Source organism: Bison bison, unplaced genomic scaffold (genome assembly GCF_000754665.1).
Source record: "Bison bison bison isolate TAMUID 2011002044 unplaced genomic scaffold, Bison_UMD1.0 scf7180017864452, whole genome shotgun sequence".
Taxonomy (NCBI): domain Eukaryota; kingdom Metazoa; phylum Chordata; class Mammalia; order Artiodactyla; family Bovidae; genus Bison; species Bison bison.
In genome coordinates this window covers 4,154,439-4,175,117 of record NW_011495014.1, presented here as the reverse complement: position 1 = coordinate 4,175,117, position 20,679 = coordinate 4,154,439, and the positions used below count along the sequence as shown (strand labels likewise).

General features: G+C 36.4%; 1 protein-coding gene across 1 annotated transcript in view; it reads right to left on the bottom strand.

Moving 5' to 3' along the window:
• Positions 1-15,895, bottom strand: part of SLC38A11 (solute carrier family 38, member 11) — a 56,175-nt gene extending 40,280 nt beyond the window's left edge. Inside the window, exons 1-7 of the mRNA XM_010858953.1 lie at positions 15,205-15,895; positions 14,409-14,526; positions 12,172-12,246; positions 5,847-5,981; positions 4,559-4,624; positions 3,137-3,243; positions 901-980 (exon numbers count right to left, since the gene is read on the bottom strand). Of these exons, the coding sequence (XP_010857255.1) occupies positions 901-980; positions 3,137-3,243; positions 4,559-4,624; positions 5,847-5,981; positions 12,172-12,246; positions 14,409-14,526; positions 15,205-15,243 (620 nt within the window). The 5' untranslated portion in view covers positions 15,244-15,895. The remainder of the gene's footprint in view (positions 1-900; positions 981-3,136; positions 3,244-4,558; positions 4,625-5,846; positions 5,982-12,171; positions 12,247-14,408; positions 14,527-15,204) is intronic.
• Between the last annotated feature and the right edge of the window lie 4,784 nt (positions 15,896-20,679).

Sequence of the window (20,679 nt, the reverse complement as noted above, 5' to 3'; positions counted from 1 at the left end):
TTGCCTGGAGAATCCCAGGGACCGGGGAGCCTGGTGGGCTGCCGTCTATGGGGTCGCACAGAGTCGGACACGACTGAAGAGACTTAGCAGCAGCAGCAGCAGCAGCAGTGGGAACCCAATTTTGTGTTTAAAGCCAATTTAAGCTAGTTTCATTCTAGCATTCTCTTGGGACTACAGACATAAATTATCCAGTTCTCATCTGATAAATCTATTCTATAATCAAAGCAAAAAACTGTGTGGTTTAGATCAGTAGACCCTGTACTTCAAATTTTACTGATAAGTAACATTTTTAAAATTTGAGGACCCAATGCCAAGTTGCCAACATTTTATTTGGCCAAATAATATAAAAAAACAAATATTACTACCAAGTATCACTATCAGTTCACAAATGATAAAGCATTTTATTACAAGAAAATAACATAATCTGAGCAGAGAAAAAAGAGATTTTCAAGGTGACTGTATTTTATTTAATAGAGCAAACATTCACTATATTCTTTATCATTCTCATTTTAGCCTAGACTGTTGAATATTTTGTTAAGAACATATTTAACTCTGGGATAGACACAGAAATTTCTACCCTCTATCATCTTCCCTCCTTCTGCTTTCTACCACTGTACTAAATTTTTCCTATTTCTCACTATTCAAAATCCCTTCCTTATTTTAATTTTTTGAGCAGATTATTAAAATGATAAGTAAACATGGTTTAATCTCATCAGCCATGCAGGGTCCAAGGGAAAATGTAGGTCTACTTTAATGTAATCATACTTGCATTTCATCAAATAGTTAAATGATGCTTCTGGTACTATCATAATTTTGTATTTCTGCATTTATAGTATATCATCTGAAAGCCTAAATGATGGGTATAAGTCAAATATCAACCAATAAAGCAAGGAAACTTACATGTGTGGGCCCAGTGAAACTACCCTTGCCACTACAATTCCAAGAATCAGAGTTGTTAAAACTGTAGAAATAAGAGAGATCTGCAAAAGAAAATGTAAAGATATAGCATCAGTTTAGAAGAGACAATGTAATTGAAAATATTAGGTGATTTACTTTTTACTTGACTAAATTTATGTAGCTTTTAGGATATACTTCTTTAGTAGTTCATTCTTACCAATTGTTGTTAATAATCTCAGGCATGTACATTTTTATCAGATCATACTCTTAGTTTTTTTCCCACAAATAGAACAAGTACCAAAAGACTATTTCCTAAAGTGAAGTTATGTTTTCACTTTTTGTCAGGTTTTTAGTGTTGACTTGTGCTTTTCTTCTATCTATAATTGCTTATTGCTACTGTCTATCTTACCCTGGCCCTTCCTACACAACATCCCCGCACACCTACCCACTCACACACATTTTGGGATGCCTCTGCTTCTTCCCTTCTGCTTTCCAGCTCTATTAGTCCATTTTTCCTATGCAGTTTCACCCTTTGGTCTGTCTCAGTGGCTCAGTGGTAAAGAACCACTTGCAATGCAGGAGACTCAGGACACATGGGTTCAACTCACAGCAGTATTCTTGTCGGGAAAATCCCATGGACAGAGGAGCCTGGCGGGCTACAGTTTGTGGGGTTGCAAAGAGTCGGACATGACTGAGTAGCAGCAGCTGCGCTTCCAGAGTCTTCTTTGCTACTTTCTCTCTCTTCTGTTACTATTTCAACAGGTTAAAATATAAACTGGCCTGTGTGTGTTATGTTCACTCATTACATTAAATTTGTGTTTCTATTCAATTTTTTATAATGAATAAAGACATTTTAGAATTTTTTATCTGATAAGAAAAATATAAAATTGCTTTTATTTCATTTGTCATTAATCTTATTTCTTGGGTTGTTAGTTTTAAACTAGAGCAGGTTTTATTACGAGTCCTCTGATCCACCGAGATATTAAGCAAAAAATCCCAAGGTCACACAGCAAGAAAGTGGCCGAAGGGGAATTCAGATACACAGCCTGACTCCAGATGAGTGTTCCTAACTACTCTGCTTTGCATTGGGAGATCTATTTAGATACTTCAGCATGACATTTGTAAGGCGCATTTCAGGACAAAATGTTCAAATGTTATCAATATGATAGAATATTAGCTTTCTTCTCATAAATGCCTTGCCTTTTGCTCTCAGAAGAAGACATTTATGTCTATACTGAACATGAGAAATGGGAAATAGTTCATATATTTCAGATAATTCACCCAAAAAGTCCCTTTTAATACAATTTTATTTATTTATGGATCCCTGTTATGTAAAGAAGACAGCATGGGCAGAAAACTGGAATATCATCCCCACTCTCAGCTCTGCCTGGAAGGAGGGACTTCACCACTGCGTATACATACCAACATCACAGTGAAAAGTAAAATTAATCAACTGTTGGATTTTTCAAAATAGATTGAAAAAATATGACTCGCTCTCTAAAAAATTTTTTTTCCTCAGAATGCTTGGCATAATGTAGATGCAACACCAATAAAATTTTGGGTAAAATACAAACAGTTTATGAGAGTGAGGGAGAAAAATACAGCCAGATAAAGGCTAATGTATAGAGATAAGCATATGTGGTGAGTTGAATACTTATTTGATTGGTTTTATTACAAATAAATCACCATTTTTCTTTAGCAATAAGAATCATAAATATTGGCCAGATTCTTAATCAATCAATATACTGATATTTAAATTCACTGGATAAAAATGGGCAGAACAGACATTGTAATTAAAAAAAAAATTAAGCCATTTACAAAGCCAATTTACAACAAAAAAATTAACTGGTTCATTCTTACTCCATTAAAGTTAATTTATTTTTAAATTGTCTAAACTATCTACAAAAAATGATAGATTTTTTTCAGTAAATAGAGTTGGTTTAATACAGTTCTTAATATTTTCTAAAATTAAAGTGTTCTGTCTGATATCAGAATATCTGCCTTAAAAAAGGAAAAAGAAAGGGACCTATTCATTTCATACTCATCAAGTATTTAACTATCAGTTCTCCCAAATAAGATAAACTATCAAACAAAGTTTACTCTAATACAAGTATAAGTAACTAAAAGAAACTAAAGATAAATACTGTAATTAAGAATTTGGTCATATAGGCAGTAATTTTACAAAGTTAATGCAGGTAACGTAGTGCATCTCTTTGTGTATTTAAAATGTAGAAATTACCTTCCCAAGCTTCGCTATATCGCGATACAAGGACAAAGGCAGAGTAAAGACAACCGTGGAAAGCACAATAATCAAATGGCGACCGATAAGCAAGTTTTCAGGATCAACTGAAATACAACAATTATTATATAGTGTTTATAGATATGAATATACCAGTGACCCAAGTAGTCAAATATTTAATTATAAAAATGGCAATTACTATAAGGGCTTCCCTGGTGGCTCAGACAGTAAAGCGTCTGCCTGCAATGCAGGAGACTGGGGTTCAATTCCTGGGTTGGGAAGATCCCCTGAAGAAGGAAATGGCAATCCACTCCAGCACTCTTGCCTGGAAAGTCCCATGGACAGAGGAGCCTGACAGGCTACAGTCTTGAATAAGTTTCATAGAACCATGAAACTTATTCATGGTTCTATGAAATAATAACATCAAGGATTAACTTATAACTCAAATAGTGTTATAGTATTTTGCATTCACATTATTTTAGTAGCCTCCAAATCAGGTTTCCTGCTTCTACCTTCCTTTGTCTAGAGTATATTTCCTACTGGAGATTATGTGGCTTAGAAGAGGAACTTTCAAAACAAAAAGACTCACAATCTCTAAATTACTCAAATAGCCATCATATGGTGAAAGGATGAACGGGGAGTGGAGCTTTGGCAAACTTTGAAAAGGTCTGCTAAAGTGTTCACAGAGGCTTTTTCATAATCAAGCCAAACAGGAAACAATCCAAATGCCCCTCAACTGAATGACAGATAAACTGTTTATATCTATATAACAGAAAACTGTCAGCAAATAATAAAAAAAAGGAGTACATCGCTAACAAACCCTCAGACACATTTAATATCCTAAGTGAAAGAGGCCAGACCCCTGAAGGCTAGCTACTACAAGATGCCTTTTCTTTGGCATTCTGGGAAAAGGAAAAGCAGGATGAAAAGTCAGATCAGTATTCCCAACCGCTGGAGATGAGGGAAAGTTTGACAACAAAGGGGAATGAGGAAAATTTGGGGAGATAATGGAATTGTTCTGTATTTTGATTATGGCTGTGGTTGTATGACTGGATAATTTGTCAAAACTTACAGAAGTATACATGAAAAAGGGTTAGTTTTATTACATTAAATTATACTGTAATACAAATAATGGGGACAAAGGTTAGCTTGCTTATTTAAAAAATGGTGTGGCATAAATAGTACATGAAAAAATGATACACAGAGAATTGATGATATGTAGCATTTATGTAGCATAAATAATATTTAAATAGCTAAATTAGAGCTAAATTATACATAAAAGTGGATTAATACTTTAGAATCAGATTGGATCATAGATATCACTGGATATCTGAAGTCATCCAATTCCTCCCCTTGCAAATATTTACTTTCAAATTATTATGATTATATAAATAACTATACAAAATAAATATATTGACGTACCTCCAGGGATTCTTTGGAAAACTTTGCTCAAAGTATCTCCAGTTATTATGTTGTAACTTATCATAGCTAAAAACATAATTAAAACAACAGTCACCAATAAGTCATCATATATTTCACCTTGAATATTTTGAAAGTAAACAGTTATCACTTCTCTAATAGTGGCATAAGCTTACTTTCAAATATTTACTTTGATTGCAAATACCTAAGACTTTAAAAATAACTAGACAGCAGATTTGTGGGAGAATATCAATTTATATTACAAAGACTTTCACTTTGATTCTTTTCAGAACATCTTTAAATAATAGTGAGTTTTGGTAGGCATTTAAAATGAGATTTGTTATGGCACTGAAACATGTATATTATCACATGTGAAATGAATCGCCAGTCCAGGTTTGATGCATGATACAGGATGCTCGGGGCTGGCGCACTGGGATGACCCAGAGGGATGGGATAGGTAGGGAGATGGGAGGGGGGTTCAGGATGGGGAACACATGTACACCAGTGGCGGATTCATGTCAATGTATGGCAAAACTAGTACAATATTGTAAAGTAAATAGCCTCCAATTAAAATAAATAAATTTATATTAAAAACATGTGTTTTGTTGTGTTATTAAAGTTCAGTGCCAAACACTCTTTAGGAACACATGTATTACTCAAAGTGAGGAAAAATAATAGAAAATTGTGAAGACTTCAAAAGCAATATTTGGGGGAAATATATTCTTAGCCTTCTGTAGAGACATAAGGAACTTGTGGTTTGAATAACAGCTTCTGTGTTATTAATTTTTAAAATGAAATCAATTCAGCCATTGGTGAATGTTAACACATTACTTATTTTAGAAGTATTGGGTGCAAACTTATCTTGGACATGACTTCCACAAATCCTTAGCTTTTCAAAAAAATTTCAGCTTAGAAGAAATCTATTATTTCTCTCATTTACTTTTATTCCCAGATCATTCTACAGGGTTGGTCAAAAACGTTTGTTTGGGTTTTTCTATAATAGCTTATGGAAAAATCAAAATGAATTTTTTGGTCAACCTAATATTCTTCACCAAACTAGGGAATTACAAACATTAATCCAGTGAAAAGCAATCTTACTTTATTTTAATGAAATACTTAGAAAACAGACCAAAAGGAACAGAACACAATGGAAAAATAGCTAAACACTCAGTGTGGAAAATACAACTATTAGTATTCTTTAATGACTAACAACTATTAAAATTATTTTATTCAGAAATGGTTGTGTATTTATGAAAGTAATTATAATATTCATGTTCATATTCATCCTTACCAATGAAAGGATACAAAAATTGTAGAACAGAGAGTAAGAGATATCCTGGAAAGCCAAAAGTTCTATTGACCAAAGACTGGTAAGTGTCTGTTCCAGAAAGGGCAGCTCCTTTTATCAATAAAATGAGGGAAAAATCTGTGGCAAAAATAACCATTAAACAAATGTCAGATTAGATTTAATATAAAGGTTTTTAAAAATATATTTTGACTTAAAGAAAAATACAGGCTTCAAAGAAGAGTTCAGTGCTAAAGTAAATTACCATGGCAAGGCTTACTTTATTTTCTTAAAACATTATCTTTCATGAAACTGTACTGCTTCCAGTTATATATTTTTAAATCAAGATGCAAAGAGACTTAACATATCCATGCAATGAACTAGACAGAAGAGGGTATGCAGACTAAAGTTAAAGCTTCAGTTTCCTATTTCACTTTCCTAACACAACCAATGCAACAACTATTAACAGGATGTGGCTCAAATGTTCAAGCAACAGAAGTTAGATTATCCAATATTTCACAGGCATTCAACATGTGAAGACTGAGAATAAAATGTGCTGTGAAACATTCAGAAAAAAAATAGATTGAGGACAATCAGATAATTTGTTTTATAACAGAGTACAATATCTTTATTTTATCGTTATTATGGTTAACAGGCTACTCTAAGAATTTTTTTGAAATTTACTGTTTAGAGATTTAAGTTCCAATTTTAGAGTTGACATTGAAGATACAAATATATAGAAAAATGTATAATGAAAAGTTAGTCTCTCTCTCATTTAACTCAATGCTTTTTGAACACCTAGAGAATAATACTGCAACTCTACTGGATATACAACTGTGCAGAAGGTATGATTCTTACTTTTTAGTGTAAGAAAATTACATTAAGAAAAAAGAAAAACAAATTCTTACTTTTTAGTCTTGCTCATGTTTCTATTACAAGTTTTTTTTTTTTTTTTGGTCTTTTAAGTTATTCGGAAATGTATTAGAGTACAAAGAAGAAAATACAAATGGGTGCAATATCATTTCCACCTTGATTCTCTCACGTCTTTGAAATTTCTTTTAACAAATTCATCAATGAGCTCCAAGTTGATAAATCCAGTCGAAACCTCTTACATATTAATTGTATTTGCCTTTTCAGTAGCATTTTCCTTTCTGACACCAGTTTCTCTTGGATTTCCTCCTACCTTTGGAGCCATTTATACTTAGTTTTTTCACCAGTTTCTTTAACTCTTCCAAATCCTGGATTCTGGGATTTTTTTTTCCCCTCACTCTTCCAGATGTCTTACTGTGATCTTATTCACGGCCATGGCTTCAATTTTCACACAGATGTCAGTAACTCCTGAATTTGCATCTCCAGTCAGGACTTTCCCAAAACTCCAGATTTCTGTATCTAGCTGTCTAGTAAATATTTTACCTTGAAGATCTTGTAGGCATCTTGATTTAGGTGTCCAAATTCTAATTTATATATTTGTTCTGGAGCCTGTTTCTGCATTCATATTTCTCCAAACTGTGAATAGTATCAAGAGAAACTTGAGAGTCACACTATATTTCTCATTATCCACCAGCTTCTATTTTCCTTTGTCCACTAAATCCATTAACTACTGCATCATAAATTATCCAACTGTATCTCCTCACGTCTAATCTCTAACCTGCTTTAAGGGCTTACCCCTCTATTACTTCTTGCCTGGATTACTGCAAAAACTCCTAATAGTTCTCTCATTCACCATCCTCTCCTTACCAGTACTTTCCAGACATTTTCTCTCTTACCAGATGAATATGACCATAGCATAAATTTGACCATGTCTTCTGCTTAAAATCCTCCAGGAAAATCCTCTAATGATTTTGAATAAAAATCAACTCTTTTCATAATTTTTCTCAGAAAAACTGTTTATTAGCTGTGGGATCTTGAATGAAAGTCTGAATCTCATTTGAAAAGTAAGGCAATACCCTAACCTTGAAGAGTCTATGAGGATGATGTGATGATGTTTAAATGCCTACCACAATGCCTGGCATGCTACAGATGGTAAAGGAATGAAAACTTTTGCTATTTTTTAGTTATTTTCTATAGGCTGCATGTGATGTTAGAAAAAGCATTGCATTTGGAATCTGATGAGAATGACAGTAATGATGACAACCACAAAAACACTAGCAAATACTTAACAACACTTTCTGTGGGTAAGCCTTTTCCTAAATGCTTTATATTTATTGACATGTTTAACCATCACTAAAACCTTACGTAGGTGCTATTACAATCCTGCATTTGACAAATGAGAAAAGTGAGGCACAGAAGCTTAAGCAAACTGCTAAACGTCACAGAGCTCATACGGAAGAGGCAGGACTCAGACCCTGGTAGTCTAGCCCCAGAATCCATATATGCATTTAATTAAAATCTCAACTCTGTTGCCAGTAACTGCTGCTGCTGCTGAGTCGCTTCAGTCGTGTCCGACTCTGTGTGACCCCATAGACAGCAGCCCACCAGGCTCCCCCGTCCCTGGGATTCTCCAGGCAAGAACACTGGAGTGGGTTGCCATTTCCTTCTCCAATGCATGAAAGTGAAAAGTGAAAGTGAAGTCGCTCAGTCGTGTCCGACCCTCAGTGACCCCATGGACTGCAGCCTTCCAGGCTCCTCTGTCCATGGGATTTTCCAGGCAAGAGTACTGGAGTGGGGTGTCATTGCCTTCTCCGGCAATAAATGCTGACCTTAGGCAAATCATTTTAACCTGCCAAAGTCTCAATTTTCACCTTCATAAAAAGTAAAACATGCATACCTACTTCATGGAGTCAGAAAGATTAACTATAGTGGCTGCGTCAGGCCAGTCATCAGGAAATGGTAATGATTATCATTACAAGGGAGCCTTCACAAACGCCTCTGCAAGCCTCTCTAACTTTGTATATTCCCTCTTACCAACATCAACCCTATACTTTAGCCAGATAGAATGACTTACACGTTCTCTTTTGCATTTCCACATTTCCATCAGCTTAGAGCATCCTTCTATTTTCTTTGCTCACTCACATTTTTTCATAAACAGTCAGTGAAGGGGTCTTTTCCTCCCCAAAACATGCCGGCTCCTTTGAGGCTAGGTTTAATGCCAGAATCCTTATTGTCACACACATATTTATATTATGGTATTTTTAATGAAGGTCACAACTATGTGCTTTTTTTTCTGCCTAACATACTACATTGTGAGCTTCACGTGGCAAGAAAAATGTTCTTTATTGCTATAATGGCAGCAGTGTTAGTAAAACTCTATTGAATGAATCAATGATCAGCAAAGCAAGATTGCTAGATGTCTACATATCCGATAGAAATTTAATATGATAAGTGACCTAATAAATAAATTTTAAAATATTCTACAAGCACAAATGACATAGTAATTTATCGTATATCCTTTGTTTAACAGTAGGAAAAGCTTCACATAAGAGTTGAGTAGTGTCCTGAAGGATAAACAGGCTTTTACCGGGTAGAGAAGAAAAAATAATGTCAAACAGGGGGACTATCCATAGGCAGTCAGTGTGAAGGCATAGTCTATATGTGGGTAATGGAATCATACAGAATGGCTAAAATCCAAGTGCCACACAAGGCAGTGACGGTGACATGGTGAAAGAGACGTCAGATTAGTAGGGGTTGAGACTAGAAGTGCAAACTGTGCTGAACCACGAAAGAATTTGAATGTTTTTTTTTTTCCTGTGGTCATAACAAAGTCTTGGAACATTTTGACTTGGGAAATAACAGATCAGGCTGAGGTTTTATAAAGATAACTCTTGCAGTAATATGAAGGAGAGACCAGAAAGTTAAAGATATAGGCTAAAGGCAGGAAAATTAAACAGCAAGTTATTGGCCAAGGAAGAGAATCAGTGAGGACTGGTAATAGGAGGTAACCAATTTCACAGCTGCTGTGAAGTTTTGATGAAGAACTGTGTGGTTGCAATGAGACTGCTAAATTTTACCAAAGTTCAAAATGTATTGCTTAAAAGTAACAATTTGCTAAGAATTTAGTCAATAATAGATGCTTTCATTTACATGTAAAATACAGGCTATAAATAAATCTCTCAAAAGTTTTAGGAATCTCAAATATCAATCATTATAACATTTCCTTTCATTATAACATTTTGATCTTGCTTTAAATATATTATATGCAAATCACAGATAAACCATGAATGAATCTATGTTATTCAACAGGTGAATTTTCTTTTATATCATTACATAGGCTTAGACAATAAAAATTATTTTACTCTAATCAACAAATATGAGAACCTTAAAGCAAATTAAAAATCATTTGCTGTAAATATTTACCATGCTTTCTTTTTCCCCAACATTTCACAAACATGAAAACAGAACTTAGAAACACCATTTGTTGAACTGAACATATCTCATTAAAAAGACAAAGGCCTTAAAAAGACAAAAGAATAATTGTAGAGACAAACAATTATATAATTACAGTGTCAATTTAAAGAATAACTCAATATTATAACCCTATTTGTAGATTTTGCTCTTAGAATCCTAATTAAGAAACTTTAAAAAAGAATCATAGTCTACAATTTTTTGTTTTGTTTCTGCATGGTCATCCTTTATTTATCAAAACTATACAAGGATTTTCATCATGCAACTAAATTAATAAGAATAACTAATTTCCACTGATTAGTAATTTTGTAATATATGACTTGGGAAAGGTCTGCTTCTAGACACTGCTGTAGGTTTATATACAGCATCAGTTGATCTGTGTATGCATAATGTGACTTTGCTTTAAGAAACTATTCATTCTCTTCAAGTGTTGGTTGAGATTTTAGGTGATGTATATTTAATTTTTTTTCTACCTTCTGGTTTATGATGTGTGCAAATGTTCACAGTGCACTTAAATAAGCCATAGTTATTATGCCTGGGAGGAAATTAATTATTTGTTTGTACTGATTGACTGGGAAACAGGAAATTAAAAACAACATGGGTAAATCCTTGAATGGGATTTTTTTAGTGTGCTAAATGTTCTCTTGAATAACATAAAAATTAAACACCAGCAACTCTGAATAAGCACCAAGTTACAGATTTCCTATTACTTAAGCTACAAATTAAGTGCTGTAGAAGCTAAAAGCAGCTTAGGTTTGGGGGGTTGGGGGTAATGAGAAGACAGCAGGGAGGAAGGGAGTGTAGGCTCTGAGGCAATCTTCACTTTATTTCTCAGGAAAGATGGCTGAGTTACAGGCTGGTTTTGGAAGACTGAGATTTTATAGGGGATGGCATCTTAGAGTCTCCATAAGTAGAGTTAACACAGAGACTCTTGGGCATGGGATTTAAGGGAGCTTCTCAGGAGATGGAGAGTGAAAAGATAAGCCGGGGGCATAGCTCAGAAGGACAAAGTCTTGGTGGAGACCGGAGGCAGCCCAGCCCGACAGAGGTCGCGTTCTGCAGCTCCACCTGCACCACACGTGGGTCCCTCCTGGAGGCAAGGAGGCCAGCTTTGGGGTTTCTAGCAGTCATGTGGGGAAATGATGGCTGGGATTCATAGCCTCACAGGAAGGTGACACTCTGGAGGCCCGGGTTGCCACTCCACTGAAGGGGACCGCTGAGGTGTTTTGCATCACCTGGTAAAAGGCAGCTAGGTGATCACACATAGCAGCCCACAGCAGCCACCAGTGCAGAGGTGGGGAGGATTGTCTGTGTCACAGAGATCCTAAGGCAGAGGAAAGCCTTTGTGTTTGTCATGAGGGGTACTGGGGGGACGACAGGGCAGGGGTGCAAACACAGTAAGATAAGATGACTAGTCGTAAAGTCTGTACTTAGATGGGGAAGTGGCCAAACATAGGTTTATCACATGAAAAGTTGGAAGCAGGACAAAAGGGATACAGAAGTGCCTTACTGCTGCCTTTGAAGACTGGCAGGGGTGGGGGTGGTGGTGTGGGGACCCCCACTGGCTGAGAACCTGGGCTCTTGGTGCCACCTGCATGAACAGAGCTTGAAAAGGTTGTCCATGTCAGCACCTGTCCATGTTTTTTGTGGGAAAGGAATTCCTGACATCTATATTTTCAGAGTACAGTCTCAGCCTTAATCAGTCTTTAAAATGACTCCTCCACCTACCACTATTGGCAGAAAGTGAAAATGGCACATGAAAAGGATTTAGGCCTGGTAATATACAACACTCTTCTAATCTGTTCAGAGGATTAGCAAGAAAAGTAAATCTCCTCAGTCATAAATGTCTAAATTCTCTAGGATTCTTTGATGTACTTTTTAGTTAGGAAATTCAGTTACGGGGGATGTGTATGTGTGTTTGTGTAAAACAATCATTGCATAATTTAAGTTGCAGGAATAAGCAGTTATATAGTTATATAGTATTTTTTACCTGTAACATATGAAACCCAGAATAAAAGCAATATTCCCAGAGGAAAGCCAGCTTGCTTCATTGAATAAGGCAATCCTGGAAAAAAAAATGTGCCACCCATCACATGAATAAAACATACAAATAGGTTTTTTCCCCAATTACTGTATATAATCAGTTAAGAATATTAACATATTTATATGAGATAGTTGTAAACAGTGCATATGAATACTAAAATTAAATGTTAGCATATTAATATTTACTACAGAATAAAATGTTGTAAATTAAGGACATGTCAACAGAGTGAGTTTATGAGGTAGAAGAATATGATAAGAAAGCATCACATGATAAACAGATGCCAATTCACACAAATAATGTTCATTTCGGGGTTTTACCAGAATCTGCCTGAAATGCGGGAAACCTGGTTTCAGTTCCTGGGTTAGGAAGATCCCCTGGAGAAGGGAAAGGCTACCCACTTCTGTATTCTGGCCTGGAGAATTCCATGGACTATACAGTCCATGGGGTCGCAAAGAATCAGACATGACTGAGCGACTCTCACTTTCAGGGTGCGGGGACAGATGACTTAGAATATGTGGAGAGTAATGACTCAGAGCTCTCCTTACAGGCTGGCTGGGAAAACAGAGACAATGATGAGTATAGAAGGTTTGGGGGACTTCTCCAACAGTCCAGTGGTTAAGACTTCACCTTTCAATGCAGAGGGTATGGGTTTGATCCCTGGTCAGGGAGCTAAGATTCCACATACTTCCCAGCCAAAACACCAAAACATAAAACAAAAGCAACATTGTAACAAATCAATAAAAACTTTAAAAATGGTCCACACCAAAAAAAAAAAAAAATCTTAGAAAATAAAGAATAGAAAGGTTATGAGATTCGAGGAAAGACTAACTCTGGGGTCAAGATGGGCAACTCTGTAGGAAAAGGAGAGAAAAATAAGTAGGCAAAGGTATTTTTTATAAAGCTGAAGTGAGTATATAACATTATTTATTATAAACTTTTTTGGGGGGAAATGGGGAATTTTAGATTATGTACAATGAAACATTTAAAATAAAATGTACATAAACTATTTCCATCCAGAATACTTTATTCCCTGAAAACCTTCCCCTTTAAAAAATCTGCTGAGCCTAATTAAGAGGTACTTTTCAAGGTTGCTGACATGGATCAGCTTCAAGTATTCATATTAGGAATTAACTCTGGGATTCTGCCTACACCTCCACGGCACATGGAGGCAGAATTTCAAACAAATCTTTGCCCCTACTTGCTATTACTTTGTGTCAGTTCCTACATTTTATCTACCATATGAAAAAAATTGTCTATATATGGAAAATAAAATCAAGAAACACATCAATTTGAGAAAGTTAAGAGAAGTAACTCAATCCAGATGACTGTGACTAAGATGTCAAAACATTACAGAGAAAAAGTAATAGTCTCAAGGAGCATCTGCAGGATTTTGATTTGTCTCAGTTTTACCTTAAATTGGATGTTTTCAAATAACAAAAAGAATAAGAAGCACTGAAAAAAAAAAAAAGCTGCCTTTATTATTATAATGTAATACACTTAATTTTGCCAGAAATTTACCCCTGGCTTCAGACTGGGAAAATATGAGCTGTTCATTTCTTTGAATTCGGATTACTTGACTCCTTTGTTTTAAAAATCCATTTAAAAACAATTTCTATTTATTGATTACAGTTAAAATTAATATATCACAATAAGTTTGGACTTTAAATTTTAATACTTTTTGAATGGGTAAGGAAATATTACATGGATTTGATTTTTCACAAGATTGCTACATTTCACATTAAAGTTTTGTATCTGCAATATATTCAAATATCTGGAGGTTTTACACCTCCAAAAGGTTATAGAAAGATGATTCAAGTAACAGTAGACATTCCAGAAACAGGGAAAAAAGTAAACTTGGTAACATTATCAACTGATATACAGCCCATGAAAAAATTTTTTAGTTATCTTCCATCTGCAGCTTCACCTTAATCTACCACACACGGAGGATACTCTCAAATGTAGAAACAGTGTGTGAATTGCCACCCCATCTTTAGTATAAAAGACTGATGGTGTGCACACTGGAAAACAGGAAGGCTTTTACGAAAAAAAAAATTACCAATTTTATAATTTAAATTTTTTTCCTTTAAAAATAATCTATGAATACTAGCAACATAATAAATGTCTTAAATTTGGCCTTTTCATTGAAAAATTAAAAAAACAAAACAAAACAAAAAAACACTTACCTATTATACCAGACCCTATAATTGAGTTGACAACATTAAAAACGGCAGCAGACTGACGACAAGTTTTCCCTTTGTGCTTATGTTCAGAAACCAGGGTTTCTCTGTCATCTCGATGGCTCTATTTCAGTATATAAAAATGCGATTGAATAAAGACTTAGATCAAAAATTTTGAACATTTTAAAATAAATACGCAATGTAGGAGACTAACACGATATTAGTAATAATAACAAGTGATGTCAATAACGGTAAAAAGATGAAGATAATAATAAAAAGTAACAATAATATCTAGTAATGCAGAGCTTCTGAACACACTCCATCCTAAAATGTGCTGATTACAGCTGTGCCAAGTTCGTGGACTGCTGCATGAACTCCTAGAGTACAGGATCTCCCAGGGAGCAAATGTGATTTTTGTGTGTGTGTGTGAAACGAAAGGGGTTATATTGAAAAGTGCCTGACCAAAAAAAAAAAAAGATCAAGGCAAATTTTTTTCTCCTGGAGAACCTTGTTCAGTCGCTGTCGTGTCTGACTCTGCCATCCCATGGACAGCAGCACGCCAGGCTTCCCTGCCCTCCACTATCTCCCAGTTTGCTCAAACTTAACGTCCATTGAGTAGGTGATGTTATCTAATCATCTCATCCTCTTCCGCTCCCTTCTATTCCTGCCCTCAATCTTGGTGCTAAATCAAGACCCCAGGTGAAGGCAGCTGAACTCCTGCAGGTAAAGGCAGCTGAACTCCTGCAGGTGAAGGAAACTTGAACGGTCCTGCCTTCAGAACCTGTCCCATCTCCAGTTTTACCTGCGGCGGGATGACGGGCCTCTGCCCGGGGTAGCCCATGGCTGCACCCGGGTCTTCCGCGGGTGGAAGGTTCGCGGGCGCGGGTCCTCGACTCCTCCGCGACCTCCGAGCCCGGCGTCAGGGCGCCGGGAGAGAGCCGGGTTGAGGCTCTGCGGAAGCAATTCGCCCCACCTCCCCGCGGGCTGCCGGCCCAACTCGCTTGGCCGCTGCAGGCGAGGCGCTTTCCCCTCCGGGTTTGCCCAGACAAACGCACCTTCCTGCTGAGGCGGAGATGCTACAGGGTGTTTGTTTCTGAAAGAGGGTGGCCCTCTCTCCCCGTATTTCGCCCCTCCCTCTTCTTTTTTTTAACCCTCCCACTCAACCTCCAGTTACAAAGTACAGTTTATTGTGCCCACGCTGACCTGCCCAGATGGCACAAAGAGTTAAGATGGCCTCATTCTAGTCCATTCCCAAATTAGCTGCCCCTTGGCTGGAATCTGATACCCAGGTAAGAAGGCACTTACGGAGCCTCTTTTCTATTGCCACCTTCTCCTGCTCCCTCTACTTCTTTTAGGTCAGAGATAAGCCATGAAAAGCTAAGAGTTTTAAATGGAAAATACACAAAAAACTTTTCTAAAGTTTTAGCAAACTTGTTTACTAAGAATGCTTTTGTCAGATGTCGCTGGGTGACTTTTCAGAATAGATGACTTAAGTAAAGGAAGATGGAAGGATAGTGGAGTCAGTTACTGAACCATAAAAGGGGGTAAGGAGGAGTGTCAGGGGATGGGAAAGAAAAGGCACTTGGAGTATCTGAGCCACAAAGAATCTTAAATGACCCTCTGTTCACCCCTGTTACCCTAAGATGAAGAAACAGGCCCAGAGAATATTCAATCACAAAGAGAATAGCTAGAGAACAGTTTCAGGGACTGTAAGAATGGTAATATAACATCTACTTATCAAATAATTAAAGAGGTTCTTTTTCATAAATATTTATGTAAAACTATGAAACATTTTAAAAACGTAGAAAAACCTAAAGAGAATTATAAACTTCATATATTCTCCACTGTCAGAGTAACAAGAGTTAGTATTTTGTCATATTTTTTCACATTGCAAAAATAAGCATTTAATGCCACAATAGACATCCCTTTGCCCTTCCCCATTCCTTTCGCTTCATTGCTAGACTCAACTAATTCATGAAGCTTGTGTGCATCTTTTGTAGCCATGCTTTATATTTTAATTCATTCATTTGCAGCCGTAAACACTATATGAAGTGAAGTGAAGGTCACTCAGTTGTGTCTGACTCTTTTCGACACCATGGACTATATAGTCCATGGAATTCTCCTGGCCAGAATACTGTAGTGGTTAGCCTTTCCCTTCTCCAGGCGATCTTCCCAACCCAGGAACTGAACCCAAGTCTCTCGCATTGCGGGCAGATTCTTTACCAGCTGAGCCACCAGGGAAGCCCAAACAACATATAACGATATGCATATTTTCAAGATTTATAAAGATGGTCCCAAACTGCACTGTTTTCCTGTTAGCATTATTGTTTGTCTACCCAGTATACTGTTTCCAATATTATTATGTTATATGTAGATACAGCATATTCATTTTATCTATCTCACTAGTTCAGTTCAGAGAAGGCAATGGCACCCCACTCCAGTACTCTTGCCTGGAAAATCCTATGGACGGAGGAGCCTGGTGAGCTGTAGTCCATGGGGTTGCTAAGAGTCAGACACGACTGAACGAGTTCACTTTCAGTTTTCACTGTCATGCATTGGAGAAGGAAATGGCAACCACTCCAGTGTTCTTGCCTGGAGAATCCCAGGGACGGGGGAGCCTGGTGGGCTGCTGTTTATGGGGTCGAACAGAGTCGGACACGACTGAAGTGACTTAGCAGCAGCAGTTCAGTTAGCCATCCTCCTGTGCTGAGTGCTTATTCACTCAGTTGTGTCCGTCTCTTTGTGGCCCTATGGCCTGTGGCCCACCAGGCTCCTCTGTCTGTAGGGATTCTCCAGGCAAAAATACTGGAGGGGGTTGCTATGCCCCCCCTCCAGGGGTCACCCCAACCCAAGGATCGAACCCAGGTCTCCCACATTGCAGGTGGATTCATTATCATCTTGTCACCAGGGAAGCCCTTAAGATTATTTCTAATTTTGCACTCTTGTGGAGCATATTAAATGACCATTTTTCTAGAAGTAGAGTTGTTAGGAAGTAGTTCTTGCATATATTTAACTTCACTAAATATTTCCAAACTGCTCTAGAAATTGATAGCCCCAATTACACTTCCACCAGCAGAGATGGAATTCCTGTTCTGCATTGTTAACATCAGGACTTAGTTTCTTTTTAAATTTTTGATGTTCTTGTGAGTTTTAAAATGGTATGTAATTATTGTATAGATTTGTATTAACAATATATAGTGATGTGGATCTTTGTATAATGTTTTATGAATATAATTAAATATTTTGGTTGTCCTCTGTTAATCTCATTTTTTAATTCTTTGCCCATTTGATTTTGGTTGTTAGTCTTTTTCTTATTGTGAGAGTTATGTATATATCTGGGATGCCAACAGTATTTTGCACGTATCTTCTCCCAGTTTTTTTCTTTTAAAATTGTGGGGTTTTTTTTTAATGCAACATTTTCAGTTTTGAGATATTCAGAATTAGTAACCCTAATTTGGGTGTAAACACGTTAAAAGAAAGAAAATTACAGCCTTTTCACTAAAAAATATATGTTCAAAATCCTGAATAAAGTATTAGTAAATTGAATCCAACACTCTATGACAAAGTTAACAATATCCTGACCATATTGAGTATTCTCCAAGTACAATGAGTGAATGAGAGTTCCTGTAAGTAATTGGAATTGTCTGTGTTCTACATTTTGGCCATTCTAATAGGACACAGATTAGCATATATGATTGAATACATCGTTGCTATTAGTATTTTGAACAAACTGTCATCTGTTAGATCCATTAAGAATAAAAAATAAAAGTATTCACTTCTGCAGTGCTCCTCTCTTATTTCTGCAGATCCAAGTTTCCGACATATCATTTTTCTTCTCCCTAAAAAACTAATTTTTAAAAGCTTCTCCAGGCGGGTCTGCTCGAGAATCCCTCCATTTTTGTTTGTCTGAGAATCTTTATTTTTCCTTCACTTTTGAAGTATATTTTTACAGGGTGCCGAATTCTAGGTTAGGTTTTCTTCTCTCAGCACTTTAAAGGTTTCGCTTCACTTTCTTCTTGACTGCATTGTCTCTGAGGAGAAGTTGGGTATATTCTTACTTTTTTCCTCTATAGGCCAGGTGTTTTTCCCCCCTTCCATTTTTTTTCAGAATTTTTTTCTTTATCTTTGATTTTCTGTAGTTTGAAAATTATATTTGTTACGTGCAGTAGTTTTTTGCATTCATCCTCTTTGGTGTTCTCTGAGCTTCCTGTTTCTGTGATTTGGTGTCTGATATTAACTTTGGGGAAATTTTCAGTCATTGTTTTTACAAACATTTCTTCTATTCCTCTTCTTCTCCTTCTGTTATTACTATTGTGCATATGTTACACCTGTTATAGTTGTCCCACTTTTTTGGAGTATTCTATTCTGGGATGAGGTATTTTTTCAGTCTTTTTTAAATTTTATTATTTTTTTTAATTTTGGAGGTTTTTCTTTAGATATTCTCAAACTCAGAGACTCTTCAGCCACATCTGATCTACAAATAAGCCCATCAAGGCATTCTTCATTTCTGTTACATTTTATTTTGGTTCTGTCTTAGAATTCCCGTCTGTCTGCTTGCCTATCTGTACTTGCACGTTGTCTGCTTTATCCATTGGAATAGTTAGCATCTTAATTGTGGTTTTAAAATTCCTGATCTGATAATTCCAACATTGCTCCCATATTGGAATCTGGTTCTAATACTTGCTCTGTTTCTTCAGACTATTTTTTACTCATTAGTATGTTTTACAGTTGTTTTTGATAGCTGGACATGATGTACTGGGTAAAAGGAACTCTTGTAAATAGACAGTTAGTAACGTGATGGTGAAGATGGGGGAGGTGAAGCATTCCGTGCTCCTATGAGTAGGTCTCAGTCTTTTAGTAAGCCTATACCTCTGGATTGGGAACTCCACATGCACTTCTTAGTACTTCCCTCCTCCTTAGGGGAAAGTTGGTGGTTATAGTAGGCTGGAAATAGGTATTTTCTTCCCTCAGGTCAGTTAAGCTCTATTAAAACCCTAGCACTTTAGGCTCTGTTTAAACAGTTTATCTTGACAGCAGACCTTGCAAAGAAGATGCTTGGAGTGTTTAATGCTCTGGAGTGATTCTTTCTCCCTCCTCCTGCAAGAAGCAAGAGGAGATTTTTCTCCAGTATTTATTATGAGAACTTGGTTGAGCTTCTGGAGGTAAAATTCACAAAAGTGTGGGGGCCCCTGATGATTGGGGTCCTTTGGAATTTTTATCTCTCAGATGCTAATCCTTCAGAAATGCATCAGTTATAGCTCAGATTTCCCTTCCTGGCACTGGTTCCCATGGACTTTTGTGATTCCCTGTATATTGGTCTATCTCATTTCAGGGACAGTGGTTTGCTCTGTGACATTACTTCTCTGAAGGTTCTCAGAAAAATTGTTGATTTTTCAATTTGGTTATTTTTTTCTTTTTAAGATGAAGTGGCATATTCCAGCTTCTCATATGCTGGACTGGAAACTGAAATTTCTTTATACTATTTTAATGATATTTCCTACAACCTCTTTTTATTCATTTCAAAAGTATTATTTGTTTAATTTAAAAAATACTATATTATCAGTGAAAAAACCTGAAGAAGAAAGAATAGAACAAAATCACTTGAAATCCCTCCATGCAGAGGTAAACGCAGTTAGTGTTTTAGGACCCTACAGTTTACTCAGATTAGACAGTGTTTGATGTAGAGGAAAAATGCATATTCACATGCATGTAGACAGTTTTTTGAGTCTCTCTTAGCCCCAGATAAAGGCCGTGGGTGTCAGACTTTCAGGAACGTAGAAAGCCTAAATTTGAGTTTTTTATCAGATTGTATAATTATGTAAATAGTATACTATGCTCATGTAGAATTGTTACTTTTCTTTATTATTTGGTTACAGTCCAGACTTCTTGTTATTGTTCAGTTGCTCATTTGTATACAACTCTTTGCAACCCCATGCACTGCAGCACTGACCTCTAAGAGCACCTAGTTCTCTTAGAAATAATCAGAGAATGCTTTATCTTGGCAGAAATCTGAACTTACAAAGCTCTTCCTGATGGCTAACCTGATTTCTTTCTGGCATTAAGGTTCAGGTTTTGTTGTGACTAAAGACAATAATTTTCAACCCTCATCTCTAGGAAGTTACATTTTCCTCAATTTTGGAAAGGAATCTAGAAGACAAGTAATTTTTTTAAAAAATAAAAATGGATGCTTTTTTTTTTTTAATAAAAGTGTTTTCCACAGTATTAGATTGTTAATTTTACTAGCATTGGTAGAGACTTAATGTGCAGTCTAAAACAA